Below are 15,456 nucleotides of genomic sequence, written 5' to 3'. Positions count from 1 at the left end.
GACCTTTGTGATGTTAAGATAGAGTCATTAAGACAACAATCCAACAATCAGTCTCTCTCCAGGTGCTTAGAAAGGATTATCTCTCTTTCACATGTTCAGGGGAAAGGGAGGGGTTCACTTGGAGAGAATGATTGTTGGATTGTCAGCTGGCTGCCCTCTCTCTGACTATTGTAAAGGACTGTTTTCCTTTAATTTAAAGAGCCCTTCTCATCATGTTGAGATAAAAATCTCTACAATAGTAAGAAAAGCATTTTAAAGGGGTGCATTTTCCCCCTTCTCCAGGGATCAGCACATTCCTTCTTATTTGCAGTGGCCATTCGTGTTGAGTCAAATCCCTGTATAAAAAATCTGTGTATAACAAGGTTAGACTTGTAGTTGATTTTATTTTGTGTGTGTGTGTGTGTTTTAAACAGTATTTTAATTTTTATTTTTTTTAGCTAAATGGTAGATTTTGAATTGTTCTTCTACTGATTGTTTTAATGGTGGGTTATCTTAACTGATCTGTGGAAGTTTCTTTTTATTGCAAAATGCTTCCAAGCAATAAAAACTAAAACAAAAAGTTGGACAAATGCTTTTAATAAAAATCATAAAAATGAATGAACTGGTCAATAGAACAGGGCACATAATCTATTTTCATAAATAAATATATCTGAAATTTTTTAATGCCTTTTTAAAACTGGGATAGAGGTTTGCTGTAAAGTGCATGTTACTTTGTCATTCTGAATATGTGTTGGAAAATGCCTTCAGATTGCTAGGTTGCCAGAAGATTAGTACAGACTGTATAAAAAGCATTCATCCTTTACCAGTCAAATTACCAGTGTATACACTACAGAACAGTGCACTTTACTGGCCTAGCTCAATGCCAACTCCTTTTTATGATTTTATTGGAGCTCTTTTCACAGTAAATAGTTTTGAAAGGGACTTGAATTGCTTTACTACATTATACCTATGGGGAGTTTGTCTAATGACATTGTTGTTTCAGAGATCCCTTAAAAAGCAGGAATCAACAAGTCTTACAGCACTCTAAAAAGTAAAGCTCCCAGAAGTTTTATTCAACAAACAAACCAAAAGTTGCATACCTGTTCTGATAAGGAGCTGCTGTATTTTTTAGACATCCTTTTCTTCATGGTCTCTTTTACAGATTTCACCTTTTTCCCAAGGGATATGCGGGAAGTAGAGGGGGATTTGATCACTTCTTTGTAAAAATCATTATCTTTGCCCTGTAAAATGGAAAAGAGACTATAACAAAGTTCATTATTTACCCTCATCTTTCCATGGCCAACTATCAGAACAAAGGAGTGCAGCCCCTGGTAAAAAAAATTTATAGCTCAAATTTCAGACCCTCCAAAAAACATTCTACATGCTACTCTTGACAAGAACAGCCCTTCTCCATTACATTTCCTTCCCTGGAACAATTTTTTGTGAATAGTTCCCATAGAGGCATACTATACATATGAATGAATGAGGCTGGAATCTTATTCATACTTATTTGGGAGTAAGCTCCATTGACTCTAATGGGATTTACATCTGAGTAGACATGCATAGGATTGGGCTCTGAATAAATGAGTATCCATCTCAGTATGGATGGATATAGATATGGAAAAAAGTATGGCAAGTGATATCTTGAAATTGGCCATTTGGGTTGATTTTTAGGTAAGATTCATGGACCAGAATAAAATACCTTTCATCTCCTGCTCCAGGGGTTCCTCTTTAATAATACAAAATGGGGTACCTGTTCTGACATAACCTTTCCCTACACATACTCCATGGGAATCATTCCACATACACTGTCCTGGAGGTAAATGTCAGATTATAGTTAGCTTTTATACTTCTTGCAGGAACATCAAGGATGGAGATAACCTCATCTGTTACAATACAACTGTTACAATATAACTGTTGTACAAATAGCTTTCTTCTTGCCTGGACTGAACTGAATATCTTGGTAGTCAAGAAAAACAATTTCAAGGTCTGAGACCTACAGCTCTAGTCCTATTCCTTGTGTTAAATTCAATTTTCATAGCATTTTTTCACAACAGGGATCATTCTGGCTTTCAACAGGTGCCAATATTTGTTAGAATAAATACAGTGAGTTTGCCTAAATTCCAGGTAGCTTAACATGGCTATGTCTGACATTAAGCATTTGTAGTTGAACACATGCTCATCCTGTAATGCTAATGTTAAGTTTGCTAGCTGTACTACTACAGCAGCGGTTTGTTCCTCTACGAATCAAACTGTGCATGACATTGTGCAAAGCTTGTTTTGTTTCTACACAATATAGTTGCAAAAGTTGCAAACTAATCAGAAGACTAGTTCAGAAGGCAAGCATTTGGATACATTAACATTTTCTCCAGTGCAATAGGTGATTGCTGTAATCAACACTCTTAATCCCTATAATTATATGGCAAATAGTTAACAGTTTTGTGCAGTCCGTCAGCAGCTGTCCATTGTAAACAAGACAGTCAGTGTGTATCCAACTATAGTTCGGAAGTTTGAGGAACCAGTTCAGTTGCTACGATAGCAGCTGCCATGACATTTTATGTTGTTGTAAACACTACCATTGTGCTTCAGTGTAAGACAAGTAAGGGGTCTCACAGGCTTCCACATCTGGACCTCTCTGTCGTACTCACCATCTGATCCAAATTGTTTCCGATGTGCAAGGAGCGATTTGTCAAGTCAAAGCCACCAAAGCTGCAGGTCCTCTGTAGAAGAAGACAGGGTTAAATGTCTATCCCATTATGACAAAAATCAGCACACCAAAACAGTTTTCTGAAGTGCAAAAAAATACCGAAAAATAGTCAAATTGTACACATGATGGTAACAGGAAAAAAATGATGAGAAATACAACATTCTAGTCTTACAGTCATGCATTATAATATTTACAACTTTCCAACAGTCACTGAAAATCTTTTGAGCATTATCTTTTTTTTTTTTTAAACTTCACATTGACTGTGGCTCCACAGCAAAGAATCTAAAGCTTTTTCTGGAATAATAATTTTTTATGTAGCCCATTGAAAACCCATGACAATTTCCAGCTCCTCTTTTTGTCAGCAGAGTGCAAAGTAGTAACAGAAAACCTTACAACCCAAACCTATGCAGTGCCGAAGAACTTCTAGAAGCAAACATCTAAAGTCCCACAAATCTACTCATACATAGCAGGTTTGGAAGGCCAGTCAAAGAGACTCTCTGCCAAAATGGCCATTGGCCCAAGCCTCCAAGAGGCTTATGAATCAGGTTACATTCTTGGAAAGCGGCAGCTCCACATTTCTCACCAACTCCTCCACAGTACAAAGCAGCTTTGTTGCAGCTATGAGATAAAGTAGGTTATATTTACAGTGGCACGATCGAACTAGTGGAATGAGTCACTTTCAGAACATCAGCCCTGGCCAAAAGCACTGATGCTGGTTAGAATAGCTTTGGCCTGCCTAAACACGTCAGCATTATTACACCACCTAACAGCTAACAGACGTACTAAGCAAAGTCGCTTTTTCACATCAAGGCATCAGAACTTGGTTCTAGTTAACAGCCTTTACCTATAGCACTTGCATTAACTGAAACGTACTCTGTAACTCTCAGTAGCATTGCATAGCTGCTGTTCAGTTCAACAAATGAAACTGCATCCTTTCTCAAAAAGCAGATCAAAGCAGATCATTTCTTATGGAAATCAAAACTTTTCACAAAACCCGAGATTGGGAATTTTTATTTTGTGCAGCACCAAAAATGTGTCACACAATAGGTCCCTTTCAAATTGAGTAATTACCAGGCTACTAGTCAGCGAAAGTTGATTAGTAAGTTCCATGTTGTATCAAGAATGTTGCACCAAGGAAAGTTTATCAAGCTACACTTTGAAGTAACTAGCATTTCTTCCAAGGAGGCTGAAAAGCTAGCATCCTCTCACCATCAGAATCAACAGTTGATTCTCTCAACTGTTATTATTATTTTCTCAAACACACATAACACAATGGATGACTAAAGTCAGAAAATTTAGTGTTTTTAAATCTCAAATATAGGAATCCAGTTTTCAGGCTGAACTGAAACACAGTGCGTGTGACACACACACTGTGGTGTACACTTACCACACCCAAACCCACAGCTTTGCTATGTGTGTCCCTGGTGCCATCCACAAAAATCATATGATTTCCAGCAACATGCTGGAATATAACGTACAATCGAAAGTGCCACGAGTACTATTTTAACTATTCAGGCTGTACCAATATGATACTTACTATTCTGGTAGAATTGGGTAACTACAAAAATTGTTTTTTAAATATGTACCTCATCTCTTTGAATAATTTTTTTTAACAACCTGTCAGACAAAGTCTGTGGATGAAAAGATTGGGGACTAGTCAATGAAATGGTCATGCAATCAAAACACATGTTGGTGCAAGTTTGAAAGGTTCATGCATACCTTCACCACCAAAACAAAATTTAGATGGCAAAAATAAATGTTAACAAAGACAAGTAACCAATTCCACTGAACAAGATGCTGCCACAGTTCCCTGAGGTTGCACTAAGCATGTACTATGATTGCAGAGGAAGAGGGTGTTTCAAGTTCACTGCAGTATAATCAGGCTCTTGCCTTGGTCAAAAAGATACAGCCAAAGGAAGTAGTGAATTAGAGGTCCCTCCTGAAAAAAGAAATGACACACCTTTCTCTCCTGTGGAAGATGCTAAACATATCCAAAGTAGCACATAAGAAAATTTGGCTCTTGGTTACCAGAACCATAAATAAACCATATGGAATGGCAGTTGTGTTTGCAACAGGAGAATTTATGAATTTGTGAATTTATTTCACATTCTCTCAAGGGAATACAAGAGTTGCCCTGCCTATTTATATTTGCACATTATGACTACTCATGCCTAAAGCAGATTTATCTGGTGTATCACCATCTGAAATGTTATTTTAAAAAAAGGAATATCACATGAGTGGAGTAATTTTAACAAAGAGTAGTACCTACGAATGTATCAAACAGCTGAAAAAGAGGTTGCTTGCACTGTGCAGACCTGGTTGTTACCTTCATAGTGACTTCTAGCCAAAAGCAGCCCCAAAGTGGATCATTAACTAGCCAGAAAGATTATGTTCCTTTGTCCATCACAGGCACACCCTTAAAAATGAGCTAATACAAAGTCTTAGACCTCTTACTGTTTATATTGTGTAATTATTTCCACTGAAAGCTCCTCTATGTCTTATTGTGCCTCCGTTCCCTCCACAAAATTTTTTTAGCTGTAGGAAAATAGGACAATTTTTTTTCCTCCCTCAGCATCAAAGGAGCATGAGAACCACTGAGAATTAATGAATAGCAAGATTGCGTTGTGCTGCCTTACCCTGCCTTGGGAGAGACCCCAATTCAAATTGCTGTCCAGTCATGTGTTCACTGGATGGCCTTTGGCAAGCGACTAGCTCTCAACCTCAGTTTTCAATCTATAAATCTAGACTAAGCAATCTCACTTTCCAGGGTTACTGTGGAAATTAATGAGCATAGAAAACATACCCCACTTTGCATGCTGCAAGTGATCAGCAGAAGTAAAAGGAATACAAGAGGCTGATGGGAATATTTTGAAAGGTACATAAAACAGGCTGCCAAAATAGGCAGGATGGGACTGTAGTAAGATCTAATTATGATTTCTGTGTAGGAATTCCTATCTTCTGGTTAGGGAAAATTCACACAATTTGTTTTCTTTCAAAATAGCTGCTCTTTGTCATCAAGGGATTGAATTTTCTCTGAAACTGGGTTGGCTGGGTTGGCTGAATGGATGTGTGCAATCACTAGTCCTGGGCCACCCTGCTTCTGACAAATCAGCTGAATGCATTGTGGCTGGAGACTGCGGAAATTCAAGGCAAGCTAATTGCAAGTCACCACACAACAGGGGGGAGGTCAACCTGCCAAATACACAATTGATATGAATTTTCTTTCCTTGACTTTATACCCACTAGTCTCACTTTCCCCTCACACAAAGTAGCATACTTCTCATCTGAAGAGGCACACTACACAATCCACTGTAGAGTGATGTCAGCCTATTTTAAAGGGATGGTTTTTTTTGGATGTGGAACCAGATAAAGTGATTTGGCACCTAAAAGGAACAGGTATGGAAGAAAAATATACTTCAGGGCGCCTTGTGTGTTCACCCCTTTACATGGTTTGCAGTACTATCAAAACCCCACTTATGCAATTGCCACCAGAGGACAGCAAAAGTGGAGGTAAACATCAGTGTTATTTACTTAAAAGTTGCACGGATGAGAGAATTTAGATAAGCAAACTTATACTGTATTTCTTCTAAAGAATGTTGATTTTTTTCTAAAACACCAATCTTTACTTTTGGTTATATGTGAACTTCAGTTTTGTGTTTAAAAGTTTTCCATGCATTTAGTCATCCTGAGTGGAAGGGGCAATCTGTTTCTACTTATAATTTTGCCAGTTTGGACACTGGGGACCAGAACATTCTGTCCAAAAACACTTACTGGAACATCTTGTTGGCAAGTAATTGGGGAGGGGGAGGGGAGAAAAGAGAAAGCCAATGAATTAGACATTTCAAAAGTTATGCCAGAAAAAACAAGCAATGCTGACTGCAACCTCATGGGACTTGGTAGGCCACTTTCAGTGATGGCTCTTAGACTCACAGACTTTTGGTGAATTCTCAAGAGAACCCTTTTAGTACAGCGGTCCACTGTGGCAGCCCACTTCTTCTTTGCCGCTGCCTCCTCCTCCAGCAGGCATCGCCTCAAATCCTGCTCTTCAGCTTTGCTCAGAGTTCTGTCAGTTACGGGCCGCACCAGGTGTGACAGGTTGAGGTGACTGTACAGGCTTCTCTCAACCACATATGTGATATTGAACTCGCTGATTGAGCTGCGCCCTCGAAGCCTTCTGTTTGGGAAGCTGCAGCTTCCTCCTCTTTCTCCTCCCCCCTTGACTTTGTGGCGGAGCAGCTGCAGGTCACAGATTGAAGGAGATACACCTTTCCTAGCAGGACGCTGGCAGAGAAAAGTTCTAGAACACGAGTAGTTAGAATCTGCTTTTTTCAGTCGTATCTGCTTCCGGACACTCTGGATTTCCTCCAAAGACACTAGGACATGATGCTTACGCCTGTTGTCATAAAAGCAAACGCTTTCTTTACTTACCCCGTGACTCAGAGAGCCAAGGTTCTTTTTCATTTCTCCATCTGTCAAGGAGCGGCAAACTTTTGGGATCTTCTCCTCTTCTGGATAGGAGAAAAATGTCCCAAGCTTCTTTGGGGGCTTAATAAGGCCACGACTATCAGATTTACTGAAGGTCTTGAGCAACTTTCTGTTAGTACCCCAAGTGTCCAGGCTACTGGATGAAGGAGATGTGGTCAGTGAGTCAGAGCCATCATCTGGCTGTTTCTCAGAAGAGTTATCCAAGTATAGCTGCTTCTTGTGAACCCCAGAGTAAAGAGCTGATCTGTCATCCACTATTGAAGAGCCATCAGCTGAATGCTCATCCACACCTAAAAGGGAAGAAATGAGTACATTAATTTTCTCATACTTGGGTGAAGAAAGACAAAGCACAGAGGAACGTACTGAAGGAAAGACTTCTGTATTAGTTATAAGAAAAAATTATGAAGACATTCTTATTTCTGAAGATTTGAACCACACAGATATAACAAAAAATTAGCATGTACTGTAAGGAACTCTGGGGATACTGGTGTACCTGTCTGGTGTACCAAAAGCCTCAACTAAAGCTGCAATCCTATGCACAGTTACTTGGAAGAAAGTTCCATGAATCTAAATGAATCTTTCTTCTGAATTACATAATTTTATATAATAAAACATACATAAAATATAATGCAAGGTTATATTTTTTTTATAACCAAACAGAAAAGACTCACCATAGACACTCGTCTATAAGTCAACCCAACAGATATGTCGAGGGCAGGTTTTGAGCCAACAACCATGGAATTTTCTATAACCCTCGGATAAGTCGGGGGTTAAACTTAGGGGGGTGTCTGACTATAGTTTTGTCTGATTTTACTCGAGGCCAGATTCTGAAAAATAACCCACCACTAATTGTTACCTAAGAACTGTAGTCTCTAATTTATTAAAAACATAGTAAAAGATAATAAGATACATTTTTATTCTTTTTAAATTCTGGTCTTCACCACCTTTTTGTAAACACTATCAGAGTAAGTGCACTGTAAACAACATACCAGTAAAGCAGTGCTTCCCAACCTGGGATTCATGTACTCCCAGGGACACTCAACAGGACCTTTAGGCGTACTTGAAAAAGAATGGAATAATGGCACAAAAAGGCAGGTCATGCTCCAGAATGCCTTGCAAGGCAGAAAGGGAGGTAGCTAGTTCGTGAAAGCCCCACCAATAGTGAGTTTTTGGTCATCAATTTATGTATGATTGAAAAACCAGGCCAGTAAAAAAACTGAAACATAATATGGAAAGTGATCATCACCCAGAATTTCTCAGCACATTTCTGGTGCAAAACAGTGCAAAGGCAGAGTCTTCTGTTCTTCAAACAGATGAAAAGAGACAACACTGTGCTAAATACATGAAGTCTGGGCTTTCATATGGAGGAGATGAGGGCTTGTATTATTAATTACAAACATTTTGCTCATATGAAGGGTACAATTTATGGAAATGGGCTGCCAATGGATATGCAAGTGAAAAAGGTTGGCAACCACTGCAAGAGAACCAAGAATCAAATCCACCTTTAAGGTGTCTGGTGTGTTAAGCCAGAAGCTCTACATATAACATACAACCCATAACACATAACTGGGAGAGCGCAATTCAATTCACAGCAGTGAGATGCAGCTGCATATATTTGCAACCCTTTTTACTCAGAAGTAGTAGTTGGCAACTTTCAGTCTCAAGAGACTATGGTATCGTGTTCTGCATGGTGGTTCTGGAACTGCATCTAGTGTGGCTGAAAGGGTCAGTTCGGGAGTGACAATCCCTTCCACATTGGGAGCAAGTGCAGTCTGTCCCTGGTCTGTCTCCCTGGCTATGGGCCTTCCTCCTTTGCCTCTTTGCCTCAGTCTGTTGGCCAAGTGTCTCTTCAAACTGGGAAAGGCCATGCTGCACAGCCTGCCTCCAAGCAGGCCGCTCAGAGGCCAGGGTTTCCCACCTGTTGAGGTCCACTCCTAAGGCCTTCAGATCCCTCTTGCAGATGTCCTTGTATTGCATACTCAGAGGTAGACCCGCTGCTTTCCATGGGTGTTAGTCTTAAGTAATGGTGCATTGAATTGTAGCCTGGAACTTTGCTTCAAATGGAAAGGGGATCCCATCCTGGTGTTGAAAAAAAAAGACCTCTGCCAAATGCAAAGCCTTTGCAAAAGGGAACCAGGTTGCAGCAGCAAAAGGGAATGGAGGAGAATAAAAGGTTAACTTTGGCTGGAATTTCCCAGGAAAGTTACTATAGCAACTAATGAGGTGCCTGCCTGAGCTTAGCTGAGAAAATCTGTTCAAAGTTGAAAGGCTCTGCCCTCTGATTGACCTGGAGATAAGGAGAAGTGATAATTGGAGCTTGATTACTTGGCAAAAATTTTAGGCACTATAGGGGGAGTATCTACGGTACTTAACCACTCTTTACCTACTATACCTGAGTATCTATGGTAGCTACATTGTAGGAAAGGAAAAAATTTACTGTTTGTAGCAAAATATTCTCTCAAAATTATTATGACAAGAACAATGCAAGAAGAAAGAGTAGTGACAAAAGCAAATAAAACATCACAATCATTGAGCATGAATTAAGCTAGTTTGATGGACGTATGAAGTTGATAATAGGGTTGAGGACATATAAAAGGATTTTTTAAAAATCCCAACTTCAGATACGCACTGATGAGGTCTCAGCAGTCAGTGACAAACCACGGAAGAGATCTTGAGGTTATGAACAGCTCAATGAAAACCGACCCATTGAGCAGCAGGTGTAAAGAAGGCAAATTCCATGTTAGAGGTCAGAAGGAAAGAAATTGAGAGTGAGCTGGCTAGGATTGTATTGCCCCTATTCAAATCTACAGTATGAGCACATTTGGAATAGTGTATATAGTGCTGGCTGGACATCTCACCTCCAGAAGGATACTGTAGAGCTGAAAAGCACACAACCAAAGTGATCAGACAGCTGAAGGACCTTCCTTACAAGGAAAGATTACAACATTTGGAGTTTTTTAGCTTGGAAAAAAAAGGTGATTAAGGTGGGGCATGATTGAATTATAAAATTATGCATGGTGCAGAGAGAGTAGATAGAAAAAAGTACTAGAACTTGGGTTTAGGAAATGGAACTGATTGGTAGAAAATTTAGGATGTACACAAGACAGTATTTCTTCACACAGAGAATAATTAGTCTGTGGAATTTATTGTCACAAGAAGTAGTGACAGCCACTAGCATGGATGGCTTTTAAAAGGGGATTGGTCTGTTTCAAGAGACTCCCCCCTTCAAGCTCTCAGCCTTCTTTCCTTCTTCTCGGCAACGAAGAGTACTTCATTGTTGAGGCACTTGAAAAAACACATCTATTTAGCAGTCCCCCCGGGAGCCTCCGAGGTTCGCTGCTACTTCACTGAGTGTTGACTCCGCCCTCCCTTATGTTGGATAAATAAAGAATTGAGGGAATTTTTTATTATATGTGGTGAATATGCGAAAAAGCAAAGAAATATTGGAAAATGATATATAAACGGTTACAAGAGGTACTGAAGTGTGTATTACCATTTAAACTGGAAACATTCCTCTTAAATGCGACATCAGAAATTAAGAGTCAGATAAGAAATATTTTGTTTTAAATATTAGTTTAGTGGTAAGAAGAGCGTATAAGTAAAAATTTGAAGCCTTTTTATGATTGGTTAGATAATTCTAGATAAAAAATATTGATTGTTTAGTTAAATTATTAATCAGTAGAATAACAAATATGATAATTTTTGTATTGATGAATAATTTCATTTTTAGATATTATCATTTTTTATTTTTTATTTTATTGGACTAATGTATGTTGTAATCGATGGCCAATACCCTCATGTGTAACCTATGTAGTCTCAGCCCTAAGTCTAACCGATTTTCCTTACCTGTATCAGTAATAAATAAATAAACTTCATTAAAAAAAAAAATTAAAAAGGGGATTGGTCAAAATCATGGAGGACAAATCTATCAAAGGTCAGTTGTAATAATGGCTACGCACTACCTCCACTTTCAGCTGTCTGTGAATATCAGTTGCAGGGAAGCAATGATGGAGAGAAGTATGCATTTTCCTGGGTCCAGAAGCAGCTGGTAGGGCTACAGCAGGAAACAGGTTATTGGACTAGATGCACTATTCGCCCAATCTAATAGGACTGTTGTATTTATAAAGAGTGAAGGCAATGGGTGCTTTTAGATCAGCAGTTGCCAAACTTATAACCCCTGTCTGACGGAAACCTGTCCCCGTTCAGACCGGAGCTTACCGTTCTGCCACTGTGCAGCTCATCTTCCAAGTAGATCTGGGCACCAGGGTACTCTGGGCAGTCGTGTCTGCTGCCCGGCATCCCAGAAGGCTATGCAATAGGACGCTCGGGCTGATGTGGTTGCCCAGAGCGTCCCAATGCCCAGATCTACTCCAAAGGCAAGCCATGTGGAGGTGGAATGGTAAACTCTGCTCAAGGAGTTTGTCCAGTTCTGGTCGCCACATCTCAAAAAGGATATAGTGGAAATGGAAAAGGTGCAAAAGAGAGTGACTAAGATGATTACTGGGCTGGGGCACCTTCCTTATGAGGAAAGGCTATGGCGTTTGGGCCTCTTCAGCCTAGAAAAGAGGCGCCCGAGGGGGGACATGATTTAGACATACAAAATTATGCATGGGAAGGATAAAGTGGATAGAGAGATGCTCTTTACACTCTCACATAACACCAGAACCAGGGGACATCCACTAAAATTGAGTGTTGGGAGAGTTAGGACAGACAAAAGAAAATATTCCTTTACTTAGTGTGTGGTTGGTCTGTGGAACTCCTTGCCACAGGATGTGGTGATGGCATCTGGCCTAGTTGCCTTTAAAAGGGGATTGGGCAAGTTTCTGGAGGAAAAATCCATTACGGGTTACAAGCCATGATGTGTATGTGCAACCTCCTGAATTTAGAAATGGGCTATGTCAGATGCAAGGGAGGGCACCAGGATGCAGGTCTTTTGTTATCAGGTGTGCTCCCTGGGGCATTTCATGGGCCGCTGTGAGATACAGGAAGTTGGACTAGATGAGCCTATGGCCTGATCCAGTGGGGCTGTTCTTCTGTTCTTAAGGAGCAGAAATATTTCTCCAAACCCCAGGTCTGGGCACTGGGCCAGGGTTTTGAGGAGCTTGGCCTATATGAAATGAGGATATGAGCATAGCTTACAAGTATTTAAAGGGATGTCAGAAAGAGAAAATAATTGTTCACTTAATCCACTGAGGACAGAATTTAAAAAAAGTATGGTTGGAAATTACAGTGAGTGCAGAGAACCCCAAAGGCATGCATAGGATGGTCCCAGCAATTGTGAAGCAGGCTAAAGAAATGGATTTAACATAGGAATGCAGACTGAGGTTTAACATTGTCAAGGAAAACTTCTTATGTAAGTGACTGGCACAGTTATGTAACAGGCTTGACTCTGAAGCCTGTAGAATACTCTCAAGGAAAAAATATGGATGATCTCTTGCTTTATATATAATGCTATTCTAGGTAGGAAAGGGTGAGACTTGAGAATCCCCTGGGTTTTTTCCAAGTCTATGATTATATGTCAGAGTTAAAGAAAATGAGAGGTAACACAACACATGTTCTTTATATATTTTAGCTGCCAAACTGAATACAGTATGATGAAAGTCAAATATGAATAGAACTGCTGAGGTTTAAATCTACCCTACGCTGGCCCAGATTTGGAAAGCTGAATTTGTTTGTATTTCCTTTTTCCTGTTCAGGATAAAGAAAAAAATTTCACATCATGTTCATCTATTTTACAAGAGTAGCACTATAAATGCAGAGCTGGAGTCAAATGAAATCTTTAATTCTGTAGGTTCCAGGTATTTTGATTGAGAATCAAAATTTTCAGCAACATCTTCACTAAACATTCTGTTGCTTATTAATTTGCTTTTCCTCTCAAAGTAACAAAATACAATCCTACTAGACTGCAAGATCCACACTCTTAAGAGAGTCCACTCTCATTCATTGAACAAATGTTTCAAATATTTTTTCTGAAATCTTGGCAAGCACACAATGTATGTCATCAGCTACAAAAACTTCTGAGGGTACACTGGGAAAGGCAATAACAAGAAAGTCACATGGAAGACAAATATAGACATGAACTTCAAGAGAAACATATTTTAAAGGTATGAAATTGTGCAAGATCTACAAGTCGTCAAGTAAAAAGCTGAAATACCCAATCAATGAATGCCCTGTTTTCTTACTATTTTGTGCCTATTTGCCCTTATTTTGGGGGAGCTGCTGTGCATGTTCAGCAGTCTACAAGTGGATGAGACATCAGCAGTCTTTGGTTAAAATGCCATTATCAGCCCCCCCCCCCCCGCCCAATTTAGCTGCAGACCCAGTACAAAAGGAAACTGAGGAGCAGGAAGGAATGTGTGACTAGGTTAACCACTGGGCAGTATATCCCTCAATCGGCCTGCCTTCTCTCAGTATGATCCCTTGAAAACCCATGTCTGAGTTTAATGGTTTAAACCAGATTACATATGTAGCCCAATTCTATGCATGTTAGCTCAGAAGCAACTTCCACTGAATCCAATTAGATTTTGACCTAGTCTTCACATTAGGCAGAGCTAGGATGGTAAGCTGATGTGGTCAAATACTGGAACATTCCACTGCAGTAATTGGGAAGATATTTTAGAATGTTTCCCCAGGCAGCCCCCCTCTGCAAACCCACTCATTGCATGTAGCAAATGGCACAGCTGAGGAAAGTTTTAGCACAGACGTCCCTGATTTGCTATTTTACTATATGCTGAATGCTTTTTGCAATGGGAAGGATCACAAACTATGGCTCCCTACTTGCTGTCTGTAGTAACAGTCCAGAATGCTGCTCGCTCAATTTTACCACCTCACCATTCATAATATGGAATTGGGCCTTAGAGTAAAGCATTGTTTCTCAAACTGTGAGTTGGGACCCACTAGGTGGGTCATGAGCCAATTTCAGGTGGGTCCCCATTCAATATTTTATCTTTAATATATTAGACTTGATGCTCCCATGGTATATGACTGCATTTGGGGAAATGTTACAGACCTTTACTTTTAACAAGCTACTATGTTTATTCTTTTAACAATGATAGTAAATGGGACAATCCTAGGTAAGAGTGGGTAGGATTGCAGCCTAGGATAGTTAAAAATTTTCCTGCTTGATGGCGTCACTTCCGGTCATGACATCACTTCTGGTGGGTCCTGACAGATTTTCATTCTAAAAAGTGGGTCCCAGTGCTAAATGTGTGAGAACCACTGGAGTAAGTTATACTTGCTCAGAGTATGCACAGGGAGGAAGTCTAAATACTAACAGCACAGGAAAGATTTCATCATGACATATAAGGAACACCTAAATACTAGGTAGTCTGTTCCTTGGTTCTGTTTCTTGGCTTTAGTAAGAATAGCTTGGAATCTGTGCGTTCCTCACACATTTCCTCTGTTCCTAAAGCCACATCCAGGATTACATCAGCAGGCTCTTGCTCCATCTTTGAATTGCCTTGCAGGACAGAGATCACGTGGAACAATTCCAGTGCTAGAGAGATCACATGGACTATTCTGTAGCTGAAAAGCCAGATTTTGTCCACAAAGTTGCTGCTCAAAGGTTCACAGATGTGCACTTGGAGTCCATGTGGGATACGTCAGGAAAAACAATCCCTGACCACATCTGTATTAGAACTCAACCTCTTTCTTTGCAGAGCTGAGTGGAAAATGGTTTACTTTACAAAACATTCTTATGTTGTACTAATATTTAAAATGCTTGATAAGATTTCTTTCCCCTATAACAGAACATAATTTTAACACACTGAAAGAAGCCAAATGTCCAACCTCCAGTGCATTTTTGCATGAGGGGGTTAAAAATCCTTTGTCATGGAAGGAATTGTGGCATTCTCCCATTTCCACCCAAGTGAACCACATGAATTTTCTGATGGACTCATCAGTCCCTGATGAAGGAATAATCTGCAGAGTTTGAAGGGAGTGGCTTGCTAATCAGACAGACATTTCAGCATTTCATGAGACATACCCTGGTCTTCTTATCGAAGGGGTAAGCCTTCTCTTTTGGACTTTGTCTCACAGTCTCCCCTTGCCCTAGAACAGCCATTTTCAACCACTGGTGTGCCGTGGGAATTTGGGAGAGGGTCATTTATTAAAAGGACCATTGGGGGATGTGAGCCCCCACTGACAGCATTGTGTGCCTTGTCAGTTATCAAAACGCTGATGGTGTGCTTTGACCATTCCGGTAACCTTGCCAGTGTGCCGCTGAGATGAAAAAGGTTGAAAAGCACTGCCCTAGAAGCACAACTCATTCAGGCATCACACAGTTA

General features: G+C 40.0%; 1 protein-coding gene across 3 annotated transcripts in view; it reads right to left on the bottom strand.

The window, feature by feature from the left end:
- SASH1 (SAM and SH3 domain containing 1) overlaps positions 1 to 15,456 on the bottom strand; it is a 164,336-nt gene that overhangs the window by 30,141 nt on the left and 118,739 nt on the right. For all 3 annotated transcript variants that reach the window (XM_066615509.1, XM_066615518.1, XM_066615526.1), the window contains 3 exons: positions 7,115 to 7,461; positions 2,628 to 2,699; positions 1,080 to 1,220 (listed from right to left, as the gene is read on the bottom strand). In XM_066615509.1, the coding sequence (XP_066471606.1) occupies positions 1,080 to 1,220; positions 2,628 to 2,699; positions 7,115 to 7,461 (560 nt within the window). The remainder of the gene's footprint in view (positions 1 to 1,079; positions 1,221 to 2,627; positions 2,700 to 7,114; positions 7,462 to 15,456) is intronic.

The sequence above is a fragment of the Tiliqua scincoides genome, chromosome 1 (genome assembly GCF_035046505.1).
Source record: "Tiliqua scincoides isolate rTilSci1 chromosome 1, rTilSci1.hap2, whole genome shotgun sequence".
Taxonomy (NCBI): domain Eukaryota; kingdom Metazoa; phylum Chordata; class Lepidosauria; order Squamata; family Scincidae; genus Tiliqua; species Tiliqua scincoides.
Note: the sequence above shows the minus strand (reverse complement) of the source record. Positions and strands in the feature narration are given on the sequence as shown.